The 18,346-nt window shown below is 54.0% G+C and overlaps 1 protein-coding gene across 2 annotated transcripts; it reads left to right on the top strand.

Moving 5' to 3' along the window:
• Positions 1 to 10: 10 nt before the first annotated feature.
• Htr6 (5-hydroxytryptamine receptor 6) lies at positions 11 to 18,118 on the top strand. Of its 2 annotated transcripts, XM_087215685.1 has the most exons (4): positions 11 to 3,983; positions 4,185 to 5,329; positions 15,753 to 15,911; positions 16,081 to 18,118. In XM_087215685.1, the coding sequence occupies exons 2-4, from the start codon at positions 4,616 to 4,618 to the stop codon at positions 16,519 to 16,521; spliced, it is 1,314 nt and encodes a 437-aa protein (XP_087071811.1). In that variant the 5' UTR covers positions 11 to 3,983; positions 4,185 to 4,615; the 3' UTR covers positions 16,522 to 18,118. The 2 variants fall into 2 exon arrangements, with proteins under 2 accessions (XP_087071811.1, XP_087071812.1); XM_087215686.1 differs by having other exon boundaries at positions 11 to 5,329; positions 15,753 to 16,036; positions 16,068 to 18,118.
• The last annotated feature ends 228 nt before the right edge of the window (positions 18,119 to 18,346 follow it).

Genomic DNA, 18,346 nt, shown 5'->3' with positions numbered 1-18,346 from the left:
CACCTTGGCACAACAACCTGCTCCACTGTAGCCCTGGCTCCCACCTCTCTCGAGGGTGCCCTTACTGGCCTTGTGTATGTTGTGGGTGGGCCTCAGAGCTGGACTTTGACTCACGGTCCCTTGGGCTTGACTCTCTCACGGTGGAAACAGATAAAACCCAAAACCACCAGCCACAAATTAATATAAGGTTGGAATCTGTGCTAAGGAATACACAGAGACAAATTCACCCAGTCCTCACTGCCGCTGGGCCATGGGGCCCTCGTTTGCAGATAAAGGGCTGAGGTGCAGAGGGTTGAGTCCTTTTATCCCCAGCGTCATGAAGTTAAAAAACATCAACAGGACTCTAACCCTGGGCAGTGTGGCCCTGCGCCCGTGAATGCTCAAGGACACCAACAATCCTAAGTCCACGGTGGGTAGGGCTTTCATATTTGTGTTATGGAGTGGGAAACCGAGGCTCCAGAAGCATAGGTGACTCAAATAGGCTCACAGGTCCCCCACATGTCACCCCTGGACATTTCAGCATGGCGGTCACGATAGCAACAAGAAATGAGCCACCAGGGGTCCTTGGTGCTGGACCTCTGAGCCCCTGAGCGCTACCTTGGTGACAGGAGTCCTGATCCTCCATCCTGTGTGGGGAACGAGGCGGGATGTAGATGCACACATTAACCAGGACTGAACGGAAGGAGCAGGAAGGTGTGCTGGCGAGGCTGGTGGCAGGCCCGGAATGCTAGGCGGATTTGCGATGGGTAGGAGGAAGGGGAGAGTGAGACCAGCAGGGGTGAAGGCGGCAGGAGTTCTGCAGTGGGACTGGAGAGGCGGGGCCGCGGGAAGGAGGCGTGGCCACACGGGAGAGGCGCCGCTGATTGGGTGTGGGAGTACGTGAGGGGGAGGAGCCACATTTGAAGAATGCAGATCTGACAGGTTTTTCTAGTTGAGGGGTGTGTGAGTGTGTGTGTGTGTGTGTGTGTGTGTGTGTGTGTGTGTGTGAGTGGCGCGGTGACTTGGTTTTTCTCTTCACCAAGCTCAAACTGAGCTACCAAGAGAGCCCAGGAATAAAACTGCAGTCCGTCTGCCCCTCTCCGCAAGATGAAGGAGCCTAGAATACCTTACAAGGGGTGAGCAACCACACCAGCACTGTGGAGGCAGGCCCCTCTCTGGATGGCTGGGTCATCCCTGCCTGCCTCTCCACCTTGTTTGCCTGTATGGAGCCACCTATCAACCCCTGCTCCAAGCCTCTGGAGAAGTCTGCCCGGGTTCAAATCTCAGCCGGGCCCTTCCTAGACGTAATTATGAACAGGTCCTGTAAGGCTCAGGTTTCCTGTGTGTAAAACGGTACCTTCCTCTGATACCAGCCTCACTCCCAGAGTCACAGTGAGGCTTCCATGAGCTACTGCACAGAGAGTGTCGGGACAGTGCCTGGCACCTGGTGAGACCTCAATAAATGTCAGCTGCTGTTACTAGTGAGGCATCGCAGAGGTTTCCTGAGACTCAGTTAACTCATGTTACCAGACACCTTCTCCAGAGAAGCCTGCCGTGGCTAGAAGTAATCAATCAAAGGCTGGTCATCATTCTTCTGTTTTTGAAGCACTGAGGATTGAACTCAGGGAGCACTGTGCTACATTCCCTGTCCTTTTTATTATTTTTATTTTGAGACAAGGTCTCACTAAGTTGCCCAAGCCTGAGTCCAACTTGGAAACATCCTGCCTCAGCTTCCAGAGTAGCTGGGATTACAGGAGTGTGCCCCCAGCCATGGCTGATCATTCTTGAAAGTCAGTCTCTACCCTGAAATGTTAAGGAAGCCCAGGGCTTCACTATTTCACGAGATAAATTACAAATAGGGGAGCTTACACGCGGAGCTTCTGAAAAGACCTCAAGTGCAAAATAACAGTATGGCCGCAAGGTGGCACCACTACCTTGACCTAATCTTTAAGAAAAATTAGCAAAGTACAGATTTTAAAACAGCAAACATCCATGGATCCATCACCCGGGATGAACTCATGTTAAAATTAACATCACATTTTCTTTATAAAAATAAAAGATGTCATACACGACAGAAAAATCTAAAACAAAGGACATATTCTATCCCATTATATATTATTTTTTACAAAGCTAAAATATATTGGGTACATCTTTTTCACCAAGAGGTTAAAATAACAGTCACATCTGCAGTACTCTAATTTCATAGCAGCAGAGAACTGAGGAGACTTTGTGCATCTCAAAGAGCAAGGAGTACAATGAAGAGAACCAGCCAAGATCCATTCTACATAGCATCTGTCGGGGTTGCCGTTGCTTGCTTAGAAATCCCTGGACTGACAGTTACTGCATGGCTGGACACATTCCCATTGTACAGATGGGAACACTGAGGCCAATAGCTAGCACTGACACAGCACCAACTAACATTTATACCAGGGTCATTTCATCTCCTCAATGCCCCTGTAAGGCAGACACTGTATTCTGTTAACTCTTGCAGAGGAGAAAAAGGGGAACCAAGGAGGTGGAGCTGCTGGTTGTAGGATTCCAGAGTTACCACCAACCCAGGATTTCTGCACTGCACCCTGCTCCTTGGGGTGCACTGTGGCCTGGGGGAGGGAGGACAGGCCTCCATCTGCTGCCTAGATCCGCCTGCTGGAGATAGTTGGGCTTGGAAGCCTGGCATGGTGATGCACGCCTGTGATCCCAGAATTTGGGAGGCTGAGGCAGGAGGCTTGCTGTAAGTTTGAGGCCAGCCTGGGCTACATAGTGAGTTCAAGGCCAGCCTGAACTACACAGTGAGATCCTGTCTCAAAATAAAACAAAAATACTGGGGCTTGGAGCACCATACAGGGGTTGGGGCAGGAGTGGGTCTGAGGTTTCTGTCAAGAGGTACCTGGGCTATCTGTTGTTGGCTCCCTTTGCCTCGGGCACCTGGCAGATCTGAGTTTCAGTTCCCACTCGATAACTTGCTGCTGGTGACCTCTCTGACTGCCAGTTTAACACCTACTTCTCAGTATTATTGTTTCTGCAGAAATAGGGGTAAGAATAATATAACAACTGGAGCCTACATGTGGGTGATACTCTTGTGTTTCTGAAAAATGATTTTCACTTTATACTGTGTACATTTTTTTCTGTAGCAATGATCACTTTACAATCACTTTATATATTTATTATGCTTATTGTTTGTCTGTCTCCTTCCACTAGAGTCTAAGTTCCTGGGAGATGGGGAGCTTTGTTTTGGTCGCTGTAGTGCCCTGACTGATCAGAATGGATGCTCTGCTACTTGCTAGGTGCTCAAGAAGTATTTAGGAGCAACCCAGGGGATCTGCCATATTGATCTACACAGGAGGGTTAGGTGGGAGGCGAGGTGAGAGGGTGGGGGGGTGTCACAGCCAGGAGGCCCCACACTCTACCCCCGGTCTGCAGTGACTCTACCCTACCTGGGGTGGGGATCCCCAAACGTTTACACTCATATTGGGAGCACCAACAAGTCAGGGACTTCATCCCTAGTACCTGGTGCTGCCGGCCACGAGATTTCTGCTCTAGCTAAAGGTGAAGAATGCCAGGAATCCTAGCCCATTTCATAGATGACGCAACTGAGATCCAGCTGGCTAGCCCTAATGCAGTGACCCCTGCCTCAAGAGGCCAGGCCTCCAACGGGGAGCAGTTCCTGGGTACAGGCAGGTCACAGCCCCCTTTGAGTTCCGCCTGCGCCATCACCACGTGTGGTGTAGGGGGAGAGACTTGGGGGTGCCACCTCCCTGGAGGCGACCGGCGCAGCATCATTCCGCAGGCCTGGGGTCCGGGACCCCGCTCCCGCGGGCTGTGGCTCTGCTCTCCCCGCCCACCGCGGGGCGGGGAGCACGCTGGGGATCCGGGACCACGCGCCCCACAGGCACCGGCGGTCGCTCGCCGCGCCTCCCGCTCGGGCGCCCTCGGCTCGCCACCGCCTCGCTCCCACCCTTGGAGCCTGCCGCAGTCGCCGGCAGCCGAGCAGCTCGGGCGCCCAGGTAGGAACGCGGGCGGGAGGCGCCACGACTTGGGCGGCGGGGAGGGCAGAGCGCGGTACTGCCCTGCGGGCCTGCCCTGCCGGTTCCGCGGCCTCCCGCGCGCCGCAAGGCCGAGGGCGCCCGAGCCCGGGGAGCCTCCACGCCGTGGGAGGCTTGCCTTCCCTGGAGGGGCTTCGATCCCCCTCTCCGGACCCCCAACAGCGACCCCCGAAGCGCGACGGACGGCTTGGGACCCAGCTCTCCCTACGCCCACCCGCCGCGGAAGCCCGCCGGAGAGCGCCCTTTTGCTCTGTTCCACCCCCGGGGCGCTGCCCAGGGAACGCCATCCCCGAGCCCTCGGGGGGGGGGGGGGGCTCTGTCCCTCCCCGGAGCGCCCATCCGGCCTCCATCTAACTTTCTTTTGGGGGACTCAGCGCTCCGGTGCTCCTCCCTAAACTCCCTGCCCGAGAGCTCCTGGGTCCCTAACCCACCCCTGGGGCGCCCAGCTAACCCCCTTCTGCTCGCCCGTCCGGGTCTTGCCAGTTAACCCCGGGGGTGTTCCCACCGACTACGCCCAGCCAGCTCCCCTCCTTTGGCGGCTTAGCTGCTCCCCGCCCATCCCGTCACGTCCCGGGCCCTCGTCCCCTGTCCCCATGGTCCCTGAGCCAGGCCCTGCCAACCACAGCGCCCCGCCCTGGGGGTCGGGGTCGCCGCCGCCGCCAGGGGGCAGCGGCTGGGTGGCAGCCGCGCTGTGCGTGGTCATCGCGCTCACGGCGGCGGCCAACCTGCTGCTCATCGCGCTCATCTGCACGCAGCCGGCGCTGCGCAACACGTCTAACTTCTTCCTGGTGTCGCTCTTCACCTCGGACCTGATGGTGGGGCTGGTGGTGATGCCGCCGGCCATGCTGAACGTGCTGTACGGGCGCTGGGTGCTGGCGCGCAGCCTCTGCCTGCTCTGGGCCGCCTTCGACGTGATGTGCTGCAGCGCCTCCATCCTCAACCTCTGCCTCATCAGCCTGGACCGATACCTGCTCATCCTGTCGCCGCTGCGCTACAAGCTGCGCATGACGCCCTCGTGCGCCCTGGCGCTCGTCCTGGGCGCCTGGAGCCTCGCCGCCCTTGCTTCCTTCCTGCCCTTGCTGCTGGGCTGGCATGAACTGGGCCAGTCTCGGACACCCACCCCGGGCCAGTGCCGCCTTCTGGCCAGCCTGCCTTTCGTCCTTGTGGCATCGGGCCTCACCTTCTTCTTGCCGTCGGGTGCCATCTGCTTCACCTACTGCAGGATCCTGCTGGCTGCCCGAAAGCAGGCCCTGCAGGTGGCCTCTCTCACCACTGGCATGGCCGGCCAGGCCTTGGAGACACTGCAGGTAACCGGGGTGCCCCCGGGGGACCCGGCTTGTGGGATTGGGGGAGTGAGCAGTTGTGCGTGCCCACCACTTAGTAAACTCTTGCTGATGACCTCTGGGGGTCATCCTAGCTCCCACCTTTCTGAGCGCCAGACTCTGTGCCTGACTGTTCACAGGACAGTTCCACAAGTTAGGAAGCAAAGAAGTGTGGCAGGGAATTTAGGGAGCTCCCCTCATCTGCTCCTCCCTGGTCTTCCCCCTCAGGGCAGTGAGGCCATCTCAGCGTCACATGCAGGAACTTGAGAAGAGGTTTTCTCCCTCATGCTCCTGCCACTCAACATGGAGGCCTTTTGTTTCTGCCTCCTAAATAGATGCCATCGCCACTGCCACCTCCCTCATCCAAGCCATAGTCACTTGTCAACTGGGTGCCTTTGGTCGATTTCTGCAGGCTCCTTGGCTTCAATTCCAGACCACTACTGTCCGTTTTCTGTGTAGGAGCCAGATCGTGTTGCTCCCTTGCTACAAACCCCCACTGCACTCAAAATAAGGAGAAAACCCATCTTCCAATGAGGCCTGAGGATGCCACCCTGCCAGCCTCTCCTGATTCCTTCCTTTCCCTCTTCTTACTCTGTACCAGCCTCAGGTCCCTTGAGACAGTTCTAGCAGGCACCAGGCTTACTTCTGTGCAGAGGTCTTTGCATTGGCTACACCCTCTGCCTGGAATGCTCTTGCCTGCCATCAGCCTACCTGATTGCTGGGATGGCCCTCATTGCCCTGTCTGCTGCTCCATTGCCCTCCCCTACCCTGTTATTTTCCCCCACAGCCCCAAATTTCTTTGTCAACTTAGTCATTCTGGCTCCCTGACTTAATATAAGCTCCATGGAGGCTGCATGTATCTAGGTCCATTTTGGACTCCAGGCACGCAGTAGGTGCTCAGTAATTACTTGGGAATGGCGAAGGTGCTCCTAGCCCAAGGCCCTGGGTGGTCTGTAAGGCCCTGGGTGGTCTGCAAGTGGAGTGGCCACTCTTGCCACCCAAGCCATACTGTGCTCTAGCCCTGTGGCCTGCTTGGAGGAGTGGGGATGGAGACCGACCAGGTCTGAGTCCTGGGGACCTAGGTCGCTGAGTGTAAGTCCTGGGGAAGCCTCACCAGAATCGCGTGGAGGAGGCTCTTGGACCATGGTAGGTGCTTTGGGAGTCATGGGGTGTTTGGGGATTTGGCTGTGGCACCGAGCTGCATCTGGCCCTCATCTAGGAGGGTGGGTTGGATGGAGGTCCTGGCTGCACCCCTGATCCATCTCCCAGTCTGTGCTCACAAGAACATTCTTGTGTTCCAGCAGATGACTGTGACCTGGATTTGCTTTTTCAGGGCAGAATGGCTGCTCTGGGCCATGCACACGCTTTCCTGGGTTCTTTGTTTTCTTTGTTTGTTTGTTTTGAGGCAGGGTCTCATTATATCGTTCAGGCTGGCCTTTAACTCACCATGTAGCCCAGACCAGCCTTGAACTCATGGAGATCCTCTTGCCTCAGCCTCCTGAGTGTTGGGATCACAGGTATGCGCCACCATGCCTGTCTTGTGTTTTTCTTTTATATCGATGAAGATTTACTCTATTCTCAGTGTTCAGTGAGATATCCCTGTCCCACAAGGTATTCCCAGTTTGTTGCAGTTTCTCGTGATTTCCTTGATTTTTCCCTAAGCCGATTTAAGACTAAGAGATGACAACACAGATTTCTCTCCTGCATGAATTTTCTGATTTAAAAGAACAACTTTGCTTAGGATATTCATGATGTGAATGAGCTACTGTGGGTGCTTGTGTTCTGATGCAGACAGATCACACACAACGGTTCCACAGAGTAGGGCTTTCTGTCTTGTGGAAAGTATAAACAGGCATCTCCCTGGGCTTCTGCAGAGAGGTTTAAAAACATTTCCAACCCTGGGGATCAAACCCAGGGCCTGGGATGTGGAAAATTCTTGGCATCTTTAGGCATTCAGGCCCCCGGGGATATCTGCCTTTCTGTCTCTTCTACTCCCACCCCTACATCAAGCTGCTTAACTCTTATGTGTTTAACATTAAAAAAAAAAATCTTCTTGGGCTGGGGATTTAGCTCAGTGGTTCCGCCGTCTGCCTCATAAGCAGAAGGACCCGAGTTCAATCCCTGGTACAAAAAAAAAAAAAAGAAATCTTCTCACTTATCGTTTTACTTCTGAGAATTTATTTAGAAAGAAAACCCCAGCACCGTCCCTGACGTCCCCTCAGTATGACCACAGGGACTGAGCCCAGGGCCTGGTTTCTCTTTAAGTGTGAAAAGGGATGTTAATAATGAGGCTTTCTCTCCATGTTGATCAGAAGAGCTGGACAAGAGCTTGGGGACTAACGCCCTCTGTGATTCTGTTACTTTGTGGGGCCTCTGTTTATCACCTAAAAGCCCCTCCTTCCTTCCCTCCCTTTGCACCACTGAGAAATTGGCTGCTCTTTGTGAGTCCAGGCCAGGAGGAGAGGTCAGGACCCCGAGGTGCTGCTGTGACATGGAGTTTTCTTCTTGGGAAGCATGAGCTGGCTCCAGGCTGCATCTGGGATGGTGGCCTTGGAACCCAGGCGGGAGCCCCCTGGCTAAGCTAGGCTTCTTAACCCCACCCACCCACCGAGGCAAGCACAGTGTCCCCTCCATCATCCTGTTGGACAGATGGGGAAACTGAGGTTCTGGTTCAGATCTGGCTGATGTCAAAGCCAGAGTGCTGGCCGAGGCTGTGACATTCTCAAAACACAATGATCAGGGACATCACCACACTGTGTCCTTTTACTTCTCTGGACCTGTTTGTGTCCTCTGTTGGATCCTGATCTGTGCATCCTGCTGTGGCCCCCTTGGCCCCTGTGCTCAGCCTCCTCACGTTTCCCCACGCTCACACCTGCTGGGACTCTGTCTGGTCTTTTGAGTGGAGACCCCAGCTATACCTTGAGGCTTTCCAGGCTCCCCAAACAACTGCAGGCTTCCTGGCCCCAGACATAGTCCCACGGTCTCCCTCACGCAACCAGTGGCAGCCGCCTTCTTCCGGCTGCTCAGACCTGGAGCCCTGGACTCCGCTGTCTCTCCCACATCACTGCCAATCCTCTCGTCTCCACCTTAACACTATTCAGGCTCTGGGCACCACTCATTTTTCCACTGCCCTGGATGGGGCTGAGCCCCTTTGCCAGGGCCTGGGTTATTTATTGCAGTCATCTAACTCACCTCCTGATTCTGTTCTTGTTCTCTTTCAACCAAATGAGAGTCCTATAGTGTCACTGCTTTACTCTGGCAACCTTGCATCTGGTTTCCTCTCCCTCCACCATATTCCTTGCTGTTGCTCTTTTGACCACACTGGATTCCTTGCTGTTCCTTGAGGATACCAATCACATTTCTACTTCAGGACCTTTGCACTTACGGTTCCCTCTGCCTGGAGTGTCTTTTCTTTACATTTCTGCATGGCTCTCCCTGAACTTCCATCCCTTTTTTCCAGCTTCCCTTCCCTGTTCCCTCTATCAAGAGTAGTAACTGCTACCCTCCTCTGGGCCTGTCCAGTCCTAGTTTTCTGGATTATTTCTCTGAGCAGCATTTACAAACTCCCTCCAGGTTGTATAGTTGCCCATCTTTTGATTGTTGACTTCCTCTAGACTCCGAGAGGGTGGGAACTTGTCTTTCTGTTTTCTGCCTGCACCCAGCACATCTTAGGCGCTTGGTCCGTGTTTATGGAAGGAATGAGGAACAGGAAGTTTCACAGAGCCTGGGATCCACCCCTGTTCATACCGCTGCCTTTCCCACTCGCTTCAGGACCAGTGCTTGTGAGGGCTGGAGCCTCAGCTTTTGTTCCATGAGTTCCCTTGCTCAGCAGCATGTGTAGGATGCCTGCTTTGTGCCGAGGCTGCTCTGGGCTGAGGATGTGGCAATGAACAAGCCTGGTGAGGTCCTGCTCTCGTGGCTTCTGTGTCCTGGCTGTAGAGACAGACATTGATCAGGACATGTTGCCATGGGGAGGCTGTGGCGCTCAGGGGAGCCCCACCTGGGGAACATTTCACATCTGTTCACTGAGGGCTAAGGCAACGAAGTCACAGTGAACCTAAAACCAAAGGTGGGGACACCTCCTGGGCCTCAAGGCCAGCACCCTGGCTGGGAGGCAGAGGACTCAGGGGCCTCTCAAGCCAGAGATGTGTCTGTCCCAGTGCCCCCGTCTCCCACAAAGTCTGTTCCCTGGATGCAAATGCGAAGTGTCAGGCATGGCCACTGTCCTTGCCTCCCCAACACTGGGCGCCTAAGCCAGCCCCAGCGTGCCTGTGCTCCCTCTTGCCTGCAGGGTTGGGGGCTTGGTGTGTGGGGAGCTCCCTCTGCTTGGCCCTCTTGGGTCACAGCCCTTTCTTTCATCTAAGCCCGGCCATCCCAAGACCAGCAGCTTCCATTCTGGGCTGGGTTGGAGGATGGACTTAAAACAGCCAGCAGGAATTAATAAAACTTGGGGTGCTACAGGCTCTTTTCCTCCTGTGCTTAACCCCATTGAGCCCTTTGCTCCCTTCCTCAGTGTGGCCTCTAGCTCCCCCTCAACCCCAGAGGGTAGGGAGCTGGGCTCAGGTCCCAAGGCCCTGGTCTTCTGAAGTTGGGAACATGGGACCTGGTCAGGGGTCAGGGTGTTATCACCCCTCCATATACCTGTGTGTGAAAATGGACTCTAAAAAGACCCTTGGCTGGCCAGTGGTTCTGCCAGGGCTTTAGGCATCCCTGGGGCTGTGCTTAGAGCTGGGGCTGCAGGGAAGGCCTTTTGAAGGTGGTGGTGTCATTGTGAAATGCTGCCAGGGCAGGGGGATGTGTGTGTATAATGTGGATGTGCACATGTTGGTGGTTCTCAGCCTTGGGTGATTCTGCAGGGGCAAGGGCATCTTGGGCAACACTGGGGCCAGCATGGGTGCTCAGCCTGATGGACAGCAGCAGGAAGGACCAGCCAGGAGTTCCCTGCTACCTCCCTAGCCTCTTCCTGTCTCTGTCTCTCCCTCCCTTCCTGCATCTCTAGTTCCTAACTTCTCCTCTCTGTGCCTCCTCTTTCTCCCCCTTCCTTACAGTTCTTATGTCTCCTATGCTCTTCCTCCTTCATCCCCCATCCTCCTCTACCCCCTCCTCCCATCAGTTTCTCCTCTTCTTCCTCCTCCCCCTCCTTCACCCTCCCTCACCCAACTATCCATCTTTCTATCTTAGTGATCTTCTTCCCTCCCTCTCTGTCCCTCCTCCTCCTCAGAGTTCACAGAAATATCTGCTGGGGGAGGTGGAGGCAGAGCTGGGAGAGGCTGTGTGGAGCAGGCGAGCTTGGCTGCTGCCCCGAGCCTGAGAGCCTGGTGCTCCTGGGGCCAGGACTGGAGCTTGATGTCCAGCTGTTCATGGTTCATGTCCTGCCTTTTTCTCATCACAACTGGATGACCCTGAACACATCATTTCACCTCCCTGTACACCAGCGGTAAGGTCTCTCAGCTAGTTAGTGGTGGAGCCAACAATTGAAGACAGGCAGTGTGGCTCCAGTCTGTCTTGTAACCCTCATACTATTACTAGGTGATTGTGAACATTTTAAATGACAAGAGAATGCATAAATACTCTTTGTGTTTTTTTGCAGTGCTGGGATTGAACTTGGGACCTTGCACATGCCAGGCAAATGCCTTACCACTGAGCCATATCCACAATGCCAGGCAAATGCCTTACCACTGAGCCATATCCACAGCTCAATAAGCACACTTTAAAATAAAAATTCAAGCTGCACGTGGTGGTACATATCTGTAATCCCAGCACTCAGGAGACCAAGGCAGGAGGATTGCTGGAAATTTGAGGCCAGCCTAGGCTACATAGTGACTTCAAGGCCAGCTTAGACTACACAGTGAGACCCTGTCTTAAAAAAAATTCAAAAATAAAATAAAAGATTCTTTGAATTCCTTCCATTACCAAAGGCACTCCTATTAATTTATAGTATATTCTTGCCCCATCCTTCTGTGTGTTTACATATTTGCTTTAGCATCTAAAGAAACAGTGTTTTGTTTTGTGTACTTTTTAAACAAATAGAATCATACTGAATATTGCTTTACTACTTGGCAGCATCACTTAATAATGTGCCTTGGAAGTCTTTCCAGCCAATCAATGTATTCTGTGTGTGTGTGTGTGTGTGTGTGTAGTATTGGGGCTTGAACCCAAGGCCTTTGTACTGAGCCACACCCTCCAGCCTCCCTTTTATTTAAAAAAAATTTTTTTTGGTATAGGGGATCGAACTCCGGTCCTTGCTCTTGCGAGGCAGGCGGCGGAAGCACCGAGCTAAATCCCCAGCCCTACCTTTTATTTTTTTATTTTTTATGTTTTTTGCTACTGGGGATCAAAGTCGGGACCTTGTGCTTGTGAGGCAGGTGGCAGAACCACTGAGCTGAATCCCTGGCCCTCTTCCTTTTATTTTTTATTTTGAGATAATGCCTTGCTAGATTGCCCAGGTTGGCCTCGAATTTGCAATCCTGCCCCCAGCCTTCCAGAGTGCTGGGATTACAGGCATGTATCTCCACATTTCGCCGGTCAATGTGCTCTTTAAAAACATTAATGTACTATTCTGCAGTAGGAGCGTGTCGTGGTCTTTTGGTGGACATCTAGGCTATTTCCGATTTGCTCCTGTCACCAGGGCCGTGGTACACAGTGTTGTGTGTGCCAAGCATGCAGGGTTTACTGAGCATAGGGATCTGTAAGTGGAATTGCTGGCTTGTAGGACACTGTCATGTTGTCCTTGAGGCAGGCGGCCTCTGACAGTGCTGCCTGCCATGAACACGTCAGAACATGGTCACGAGGGGCTGTGAGGTGGTATCAGGAAAGACAGAGGTTGGAAGGGCGTGTTGGCTTCAGCTGGACCCCACGATGGGGGCTGGGGCTGCCACTGGCTTCTGCTTCATGAGGCCTCTTGGTGACAGTGGTGGGGTTGCCACCGAGGGGTGCCAGTGTGAAATGTGGAAGCAGCGTGAAGCGGGAGGAGTGTGGCTTCCAGGGCCAGAGGAGCCTGGGTCCCCAAACAGCTCTTTCTTGCTGTGTGACTCCGGCTTACCAGGGCCTCAGCTGCCAAACAGGGAAGATGCTCCCTGTCCCAGAGTGATTGACTGGCTTAGGGACTGCCATAAATGGAGATGATAGTGCTGGTTTGGGGTCACTCGGGCTTTGGTTTGAGGCCTTGCATTGCCCCAGACTGCCTTTGGGAAGCCCCAGAGTCAGAGCTCTGACAGCTCTCCTGCCTGGGACCAGGGCTCAGAGGCTGCTCCCTCCCATGCTTTCTCCCCTGTGAAAGGCACGGCAGGTCACTGGGATTCTTCTGGGGACTCAGGAGCCTCTTCCTGGCGGCAGCCATGGCACTGCAGATGTCATACAGAGTCTGCGATGGAGCAGGGAAAACTAGAAGAGGGGGAAAGCCAGCCCTCCTTTCTCCCTGCTGACTTGGGAGCAGACACTTGTGTGGTGGAGGTGGGGGAAGGCGCACATCTTTTATCCCAGAAGTCCCCAGTTTTTTGGCACCAGGGACTAGTTTCATGGAAGACAATTTTTCACTTATGTGGGTGGTGGTTTGGGGATGATTCAAGTGCAATACATTTGTTGTGTGCTTTATTTCTATTACATTGTGCACTTTACTTTTATTATTCTTACATTAGATTCTCATAAGGAGCATGGATCCTAGATCCCTCACATGCACAGTTCACAGTAAGATTCATGCTGTGGTGAGAATCTAACCCCTCTGTTGATCTGGCAGAAGGTGGAGCTCAGGCAGTGATTTGAGTGGTTGGGAGTGGATACCAGTACATAAGAGCTTGGCTTGCCCGAAGCTCACCTCCTGCTGCACAGCCCACTCCTAACAGGCCACTGACTGGTACTGGTTCATGGCCAGGGAGTTGGGGACCCCCACGCAAACCCACAGCCTGAGGCACTGCATAGTGAGTCAGAGCATTGATCCTGATATCTTGTTCTGCTTTGGGGAGCTGCTGAAGGACGGTTCCCCCGAGGGTGCTCAGGACCACCCCAGCCCTGTTTCACATCGCTGAGCCAGCACCATGGCCAAGGTGCACTTGCTCTCTGTCGGGTGCCATGTGTGCATACACCATCCATGCCTCACAGTGACTCTGAGCTAAGCACTCTTCTCTCCCGCTTTATACCTGTGAACACAGAAGCTCTCTCCAGGGCTGGGGATGTAGCTCAGTGGTGCCACTCCTGCCTGGCAAGCACAAGGTTGAATTCCCGGTACTGGAAGAAGAAGAAGAGGAGGAGGAGGCAGAGGAGGAGGAGGAGGAGAGGAAGAGGAAGAGGAAGAGGAAGAAGGAGGAGGAGGGGGAGAGGAGGGGAAGGGAAAGAGGAAGAGGAAGAAGAAGAAGGAAAAGAAGAAGAAGAAGAAGAGGAAGAAGAAGAAGAAGAGGCAGCAGAAGAAGAGGAAGAAGAAGCAGCTCTCTCAAGATCACAGAGCGAGTGAAGGGCAGAGGAATGATTTGAAGCCAGATTGCACAATGCTGCCCCATCAAGACAGAGGGAGAAATCTAGAGCCTCTCTTAGGCTACTCTTTTTAAGACTTGCCCTTGATATTTGTAGAATAGGTTTCATCTGAGTAAACATAGAGGAACGCCCTTTCCTGCACCCCCATTCCAGAGCGAGCACCCCTGGTCCGGTGGGCAGACAGCCTGCAGTGGGGCTTTCAGCACCTCGGACAAGGCACCAGCGCCGAGAAGAGAGGAGGCTGGGAGAGGAGAGGAGCCAGGAGGTGGAGAGCTTGGAGAGCTCAGGGCTGAGAGAGGGGTGGCAGTGCTGGCTCTGACGCTCCCTGGCATTGACACTTCTTGGCTTTGCCTCCTCCGCCTCCCTTCCATCTGCAGAGGGTTGCCTGGGAATCTGGTTCTCTTCCTGCCTCCTTCTAACCTTTCCATCTCCCTACACCCAGCCCACTTCTCTGGGAACAGATGTGTGTCTGGTGTGACTGGAGCCCAGCTATAGCATGGTGAGTCAAAATCTTGGTCCTGACATCTTGTGCTGCTTTGAAGAGGCCAGAGCTGCTGGCAGAAGAAGTTGGGCTCTCGTGCAATTTAGAAAATGCTGGGCAAATCCCTGGTTTCAAGGCCCAAGTATGTTCCCAGGCAGCACACACACTCTCTGCGTAGTTCTGGATGGATTTTACACACCGACACTTAGTCAAATTGTAAATATAGGTGGGTCTCACTTTGATGTAGAAAAGCCAAGTTGATCATGACACAAAGGGGAGATACCCAGGGCCTGCTCTGTGGCAAGGATCAGGGTTCCATCTGGAATGGAGGAGGGCTTCATGTCCCACTTCCACGGGGCTCTAGGGGCTTCCTGCTAGCAACTAGAGACCTCAGGATGGTCTCTGAACCCTCCGGAAGGGTGGGCCTTTTTAAACTGTTGTGCCTGTGAATAAATTTCATGAGCTTTTTATTTTTCTGGAGAAAGGTTTTTTGTAGATTTCATTACATCTTCAAAAGGCTTATGAAGTTAAAAAAAAAAAAAAGTGGAAACAAACAAAACCCTCTTGGGCTACAGCATCATCGGTGCAAAGCCTCTGTTGAGCCTGCTGCTTACCAGGTGGCAAAGTCAAACTTGAACCTCTCATGCCTGTGTGCTCCTCTTCGTGGCTGCCAAGGGGCAGCTTCTTTCTCCTCCTTCCCTTCTCCCCTCTCCCCATATTCCTGTTACTGTGGAGAGCAGAGATGTCTGCCAGCCCATAGTGCAAATGAGTTGTAAAATGCCAAGATCTCTAGCATCCCTAGTAATTTAATTGCAATCATTTGTTTTGTGCACACATTCTCAAAAACAAAAACAAAAACAAACCCAGACACGTGGAGCATAAGGGTAATTGCACCAGCAAAAACCATTATCCCCAAATATGAAGAAAATCCTTATGCAAAGAAATTGGTGAGCTCTGGAAGCAGCAAGTTTTCTTTTTCAAGTTCTGTTCAACTGCAATTGATTTTTGAAGTGCCAAAGGCTTTGGAAGATTCTGGGGCCCATTGTAGTGCACTGGTCTGTGCTGAGGTTGACTCTGCGGGCATGGTTGTTCTTCGGAACCACCTGACTTGTGACTGGGGTGGTGCTGCTCGCCTCACTGAGCTGCCTAGAGCTCTTTGTGAAGTTCTGGGCCAGGATCAGGGCTCAGTCTGGGTCTGTGCTTGTGGCTTAGTTGGAGACCTGAGTTTATCACTGATGTCAGGGTATGGTTCTGAGCCAGGGTCAAGGTTCACCTTGGACTCAGGGTGCAGCCACAATCTGGGACTCCAACTGGGGCTCAGTCAGGGATCCGGGCTCAGTTCATTGGTGGGACTAGGGCTCTGTCTAGAAGCAAGGTGGAGGTCAAGTCTGTGGCTAGGATCAGGGTCAAACTAGGGCCATTTCTCAGCTGACTCATGTAGCCTTGCCTTCCTTTCTACAGGTGCCCAAGACCCCACACCCAGGGGTGGAGTCTGCTGACAGCAGGCGTCTAGCCACCAAGCACAGCAGGAAGGCCTTGAAGGCCAGCCTGACACTGGGCATCCTGCTGGGCATGTTCTTTGTGACCTGGCTCCCCTTCTTTGTGGCCAACATAGTCCAGGTAATGCCACAGATGAGTCCAGGACTTGGTGGGGAGACCCTAAGCCTCACCCCAGCCCAGGGTGGGCCACCTCCCATGATGCCTATGCTTGTGTGTCTGTTCCATTCATGTGGGATGGGTGGTCAGGGTCCCTGCCTGGGGTCAGGCGTGACACATCCTGTCCCCCCAGGCCGTGTGTGACTGCATCTCCCCGGGCCTCTTCGACGTCCTCACATGGCTGGGGTACTGTAACAGCACCATGAACCCCATCATCTACCCACTCTTCATGCGGGACTTCAAGCGGGCCCTGGGCAGGTTCCTGCCCTGCCCCTACTGTCCCCGGGAGCACCGGGCCAGCCCGGCATCCCCCTCCATGCGGACCTCTCACAGCGGGGCCCGGCCTGGTTTGAGCTTGCAGCAGGTGCTGCCACTGCCGCTGCCTCCAGACTCCTCAGACTCAGACTCGGGTGGCTCCTCTGGCCTGCAGCTCACAGCCCAGCTGCTGCTGCCTGGAGAGGCCACCCAGGAACCCCCGCCACCCACCAGGCCTGCTGCTGTGGTCAACTTTTTCGACATCCATCCGGCAGAGCCCGAGCTTCGGCTGCACCCACTTGGTACCCCCACGAACTGACGAGGTTTGGAGCTGCCCAGTGGGAGCTGGACTGGATGGGACAAACTCTCTGAGGCCCTGAGCCAACTCTTGGCTAAGGTCAGGAAACTGCAGATGTCTTGGGAGCCTTCTGAGCTTCACAGGGTGCACTGCTCCAGGCCCCTGAACTGGAGGGAGGAGAGCTGCTTGGGCACAGCCCACTGTGGAGGTTCTGCCATTGAGAATGAGTCCAGGATGCTGCTGGACTGTGGGAGCTGGGACACACGGCCTCTTGGTTCAGATTAAGTTAAAAGCAATCCTCGGGGCTGGGAATTTAGCTCAGTGGTTCTGCCGCCTGCCTTGGAAGCCCAAGGTCCCGAGTTCAATCCCCGGTACCAAACCAAACCAAACCAAACCAAACCAAACCAAACCAAACCAAACAAAAAGCAATCCTAACCTTTGTTCCTTCTCTCAAGCTAGTGGTAGGGAACACTTTTTCTGTGGACAGGGGTTCATGTATGCAGTCCTTGGACCATCAGCAACCTTCTCACCTCCTGGGAGTTTGTGCAGAACACATCTTGCCTGCCTCAGACCTGCTAAGTCGGGATTGGATGTTAACAAGGTCCCTGGTGATAGAGTCCAAGATGTGCTGGCTGAGATGCCCTTTAGCCCTGAGGAGGACTTGCTGGATGCTTCTCAGACCTGCCAGCCCCCAGGATGTAAATGGCAGCACAGCAAAACCTCTGAGCTGAGCCTGGGAGTCAGGCAGGCACAGCTTTAGGCCTCTGCTCATCCTCCTTGCTCTGGGGCTGGCGCAGGTTCCTTAACCTCTCTGAGTCATGGGTGTCTCAAGAGTAAAGTGGGGGTAACAATGCCACTTTCTAGCTTTAAGACTCACAACAGTGCACATGGTGTGGCCTGCTGTTGTTGTAACCCCTGGTTTGCTTGTGGGCCAGGAAGGGCTATTTGTTCCCACTTTTCTTCTTCTTTTGCAGTGCTGAGGATGGAATCCAGGACCAGTGCTCTAACACTGAGCCCACCCTCTCAGATCCAGATTCCCACCACCTGGCTCTGGTTCTGCAACTCCTTTTCTGGGTGCCAGGTGGGGCTCCCATTGCTCAGGGACCCTCCCAGTCCCCAGCCTCTGCCGACCCTTCTGGGGCAGAGGGGCAGATGGCAGTTTCTTGTTCAACCTCAGGGATGGGTTTTGCTCCACCCTGGATCCGGAAGGGAACAGCTATCCATCCCCTTGTCCTGCTCCCTTCTGTCCTTCCCTGGGGCCAGTGAGGGAGACTGGAATGGCGGCCACATGGGCCCACAGGGCAGAGTTAGAGAACTGACCCTGGTGTAGGGTGGGGCAACAGGCAGGTGGGTAGATTCTTTTTGGGCAGGGGATGTGGGAACTCAGTTTCTAGTTTACGTGCTCTACTGGAGTTTTTCTTAAAGCTTCCAAGTTCTATCACCCACCCCCTCAAACTCCCAGGGGCCTCTGCATGAGGCCTGGCGCTCTCCTTGGTGCTGATCAGACTCAACTGGGTCCTGGTTGCCTTCTGCTGGGGCCACGGTGCTTGCTGGGGCTCCTTGGATGCCACCAGACCTGCTGAGGGCAGTGTCAATAAACACAAGATGAAGAAAGTGACCACGGTGTGGACTGAATTCTATAGAGGGGCTCCAAGGGGCTTGAGTAGCAGCTGGGGAGTGGTACCCAGGGCCCAGGTGTCCTGGCTTCTGGTCTGGACTCTGCCTTGACTTTGCTTTGAGGCCCCAGCAAAATCATTTCCCAAGTTAGGGCTCAGCTTACCATGTGAGACAGGAGTGATTTGGATGAGAAACAGAAGGGCGGTGTAAATGTTGCTGAATGAACAAA

This window comes from Heterocephalus glaber, unplaced genomic scaffold (assembly GCF_053883595.1).
Source record: "Heterocephalus glaber isolate CG9 unplaced genomic scaffold, H.glaber_assembly_v1.0 deba00001452, whole genome shotgun sequence".
Classification (NCBI taxonomy): domain Eukaryota; kingdom Metazoa; phylum Chordata; class Mammalia; order Rodentia; family Bathyergidae; genus Heterocephalus; species Heterocephalus glaber.
This window is presented reverse-complemented; position numbering and strand designations above follow the sequence as displayed.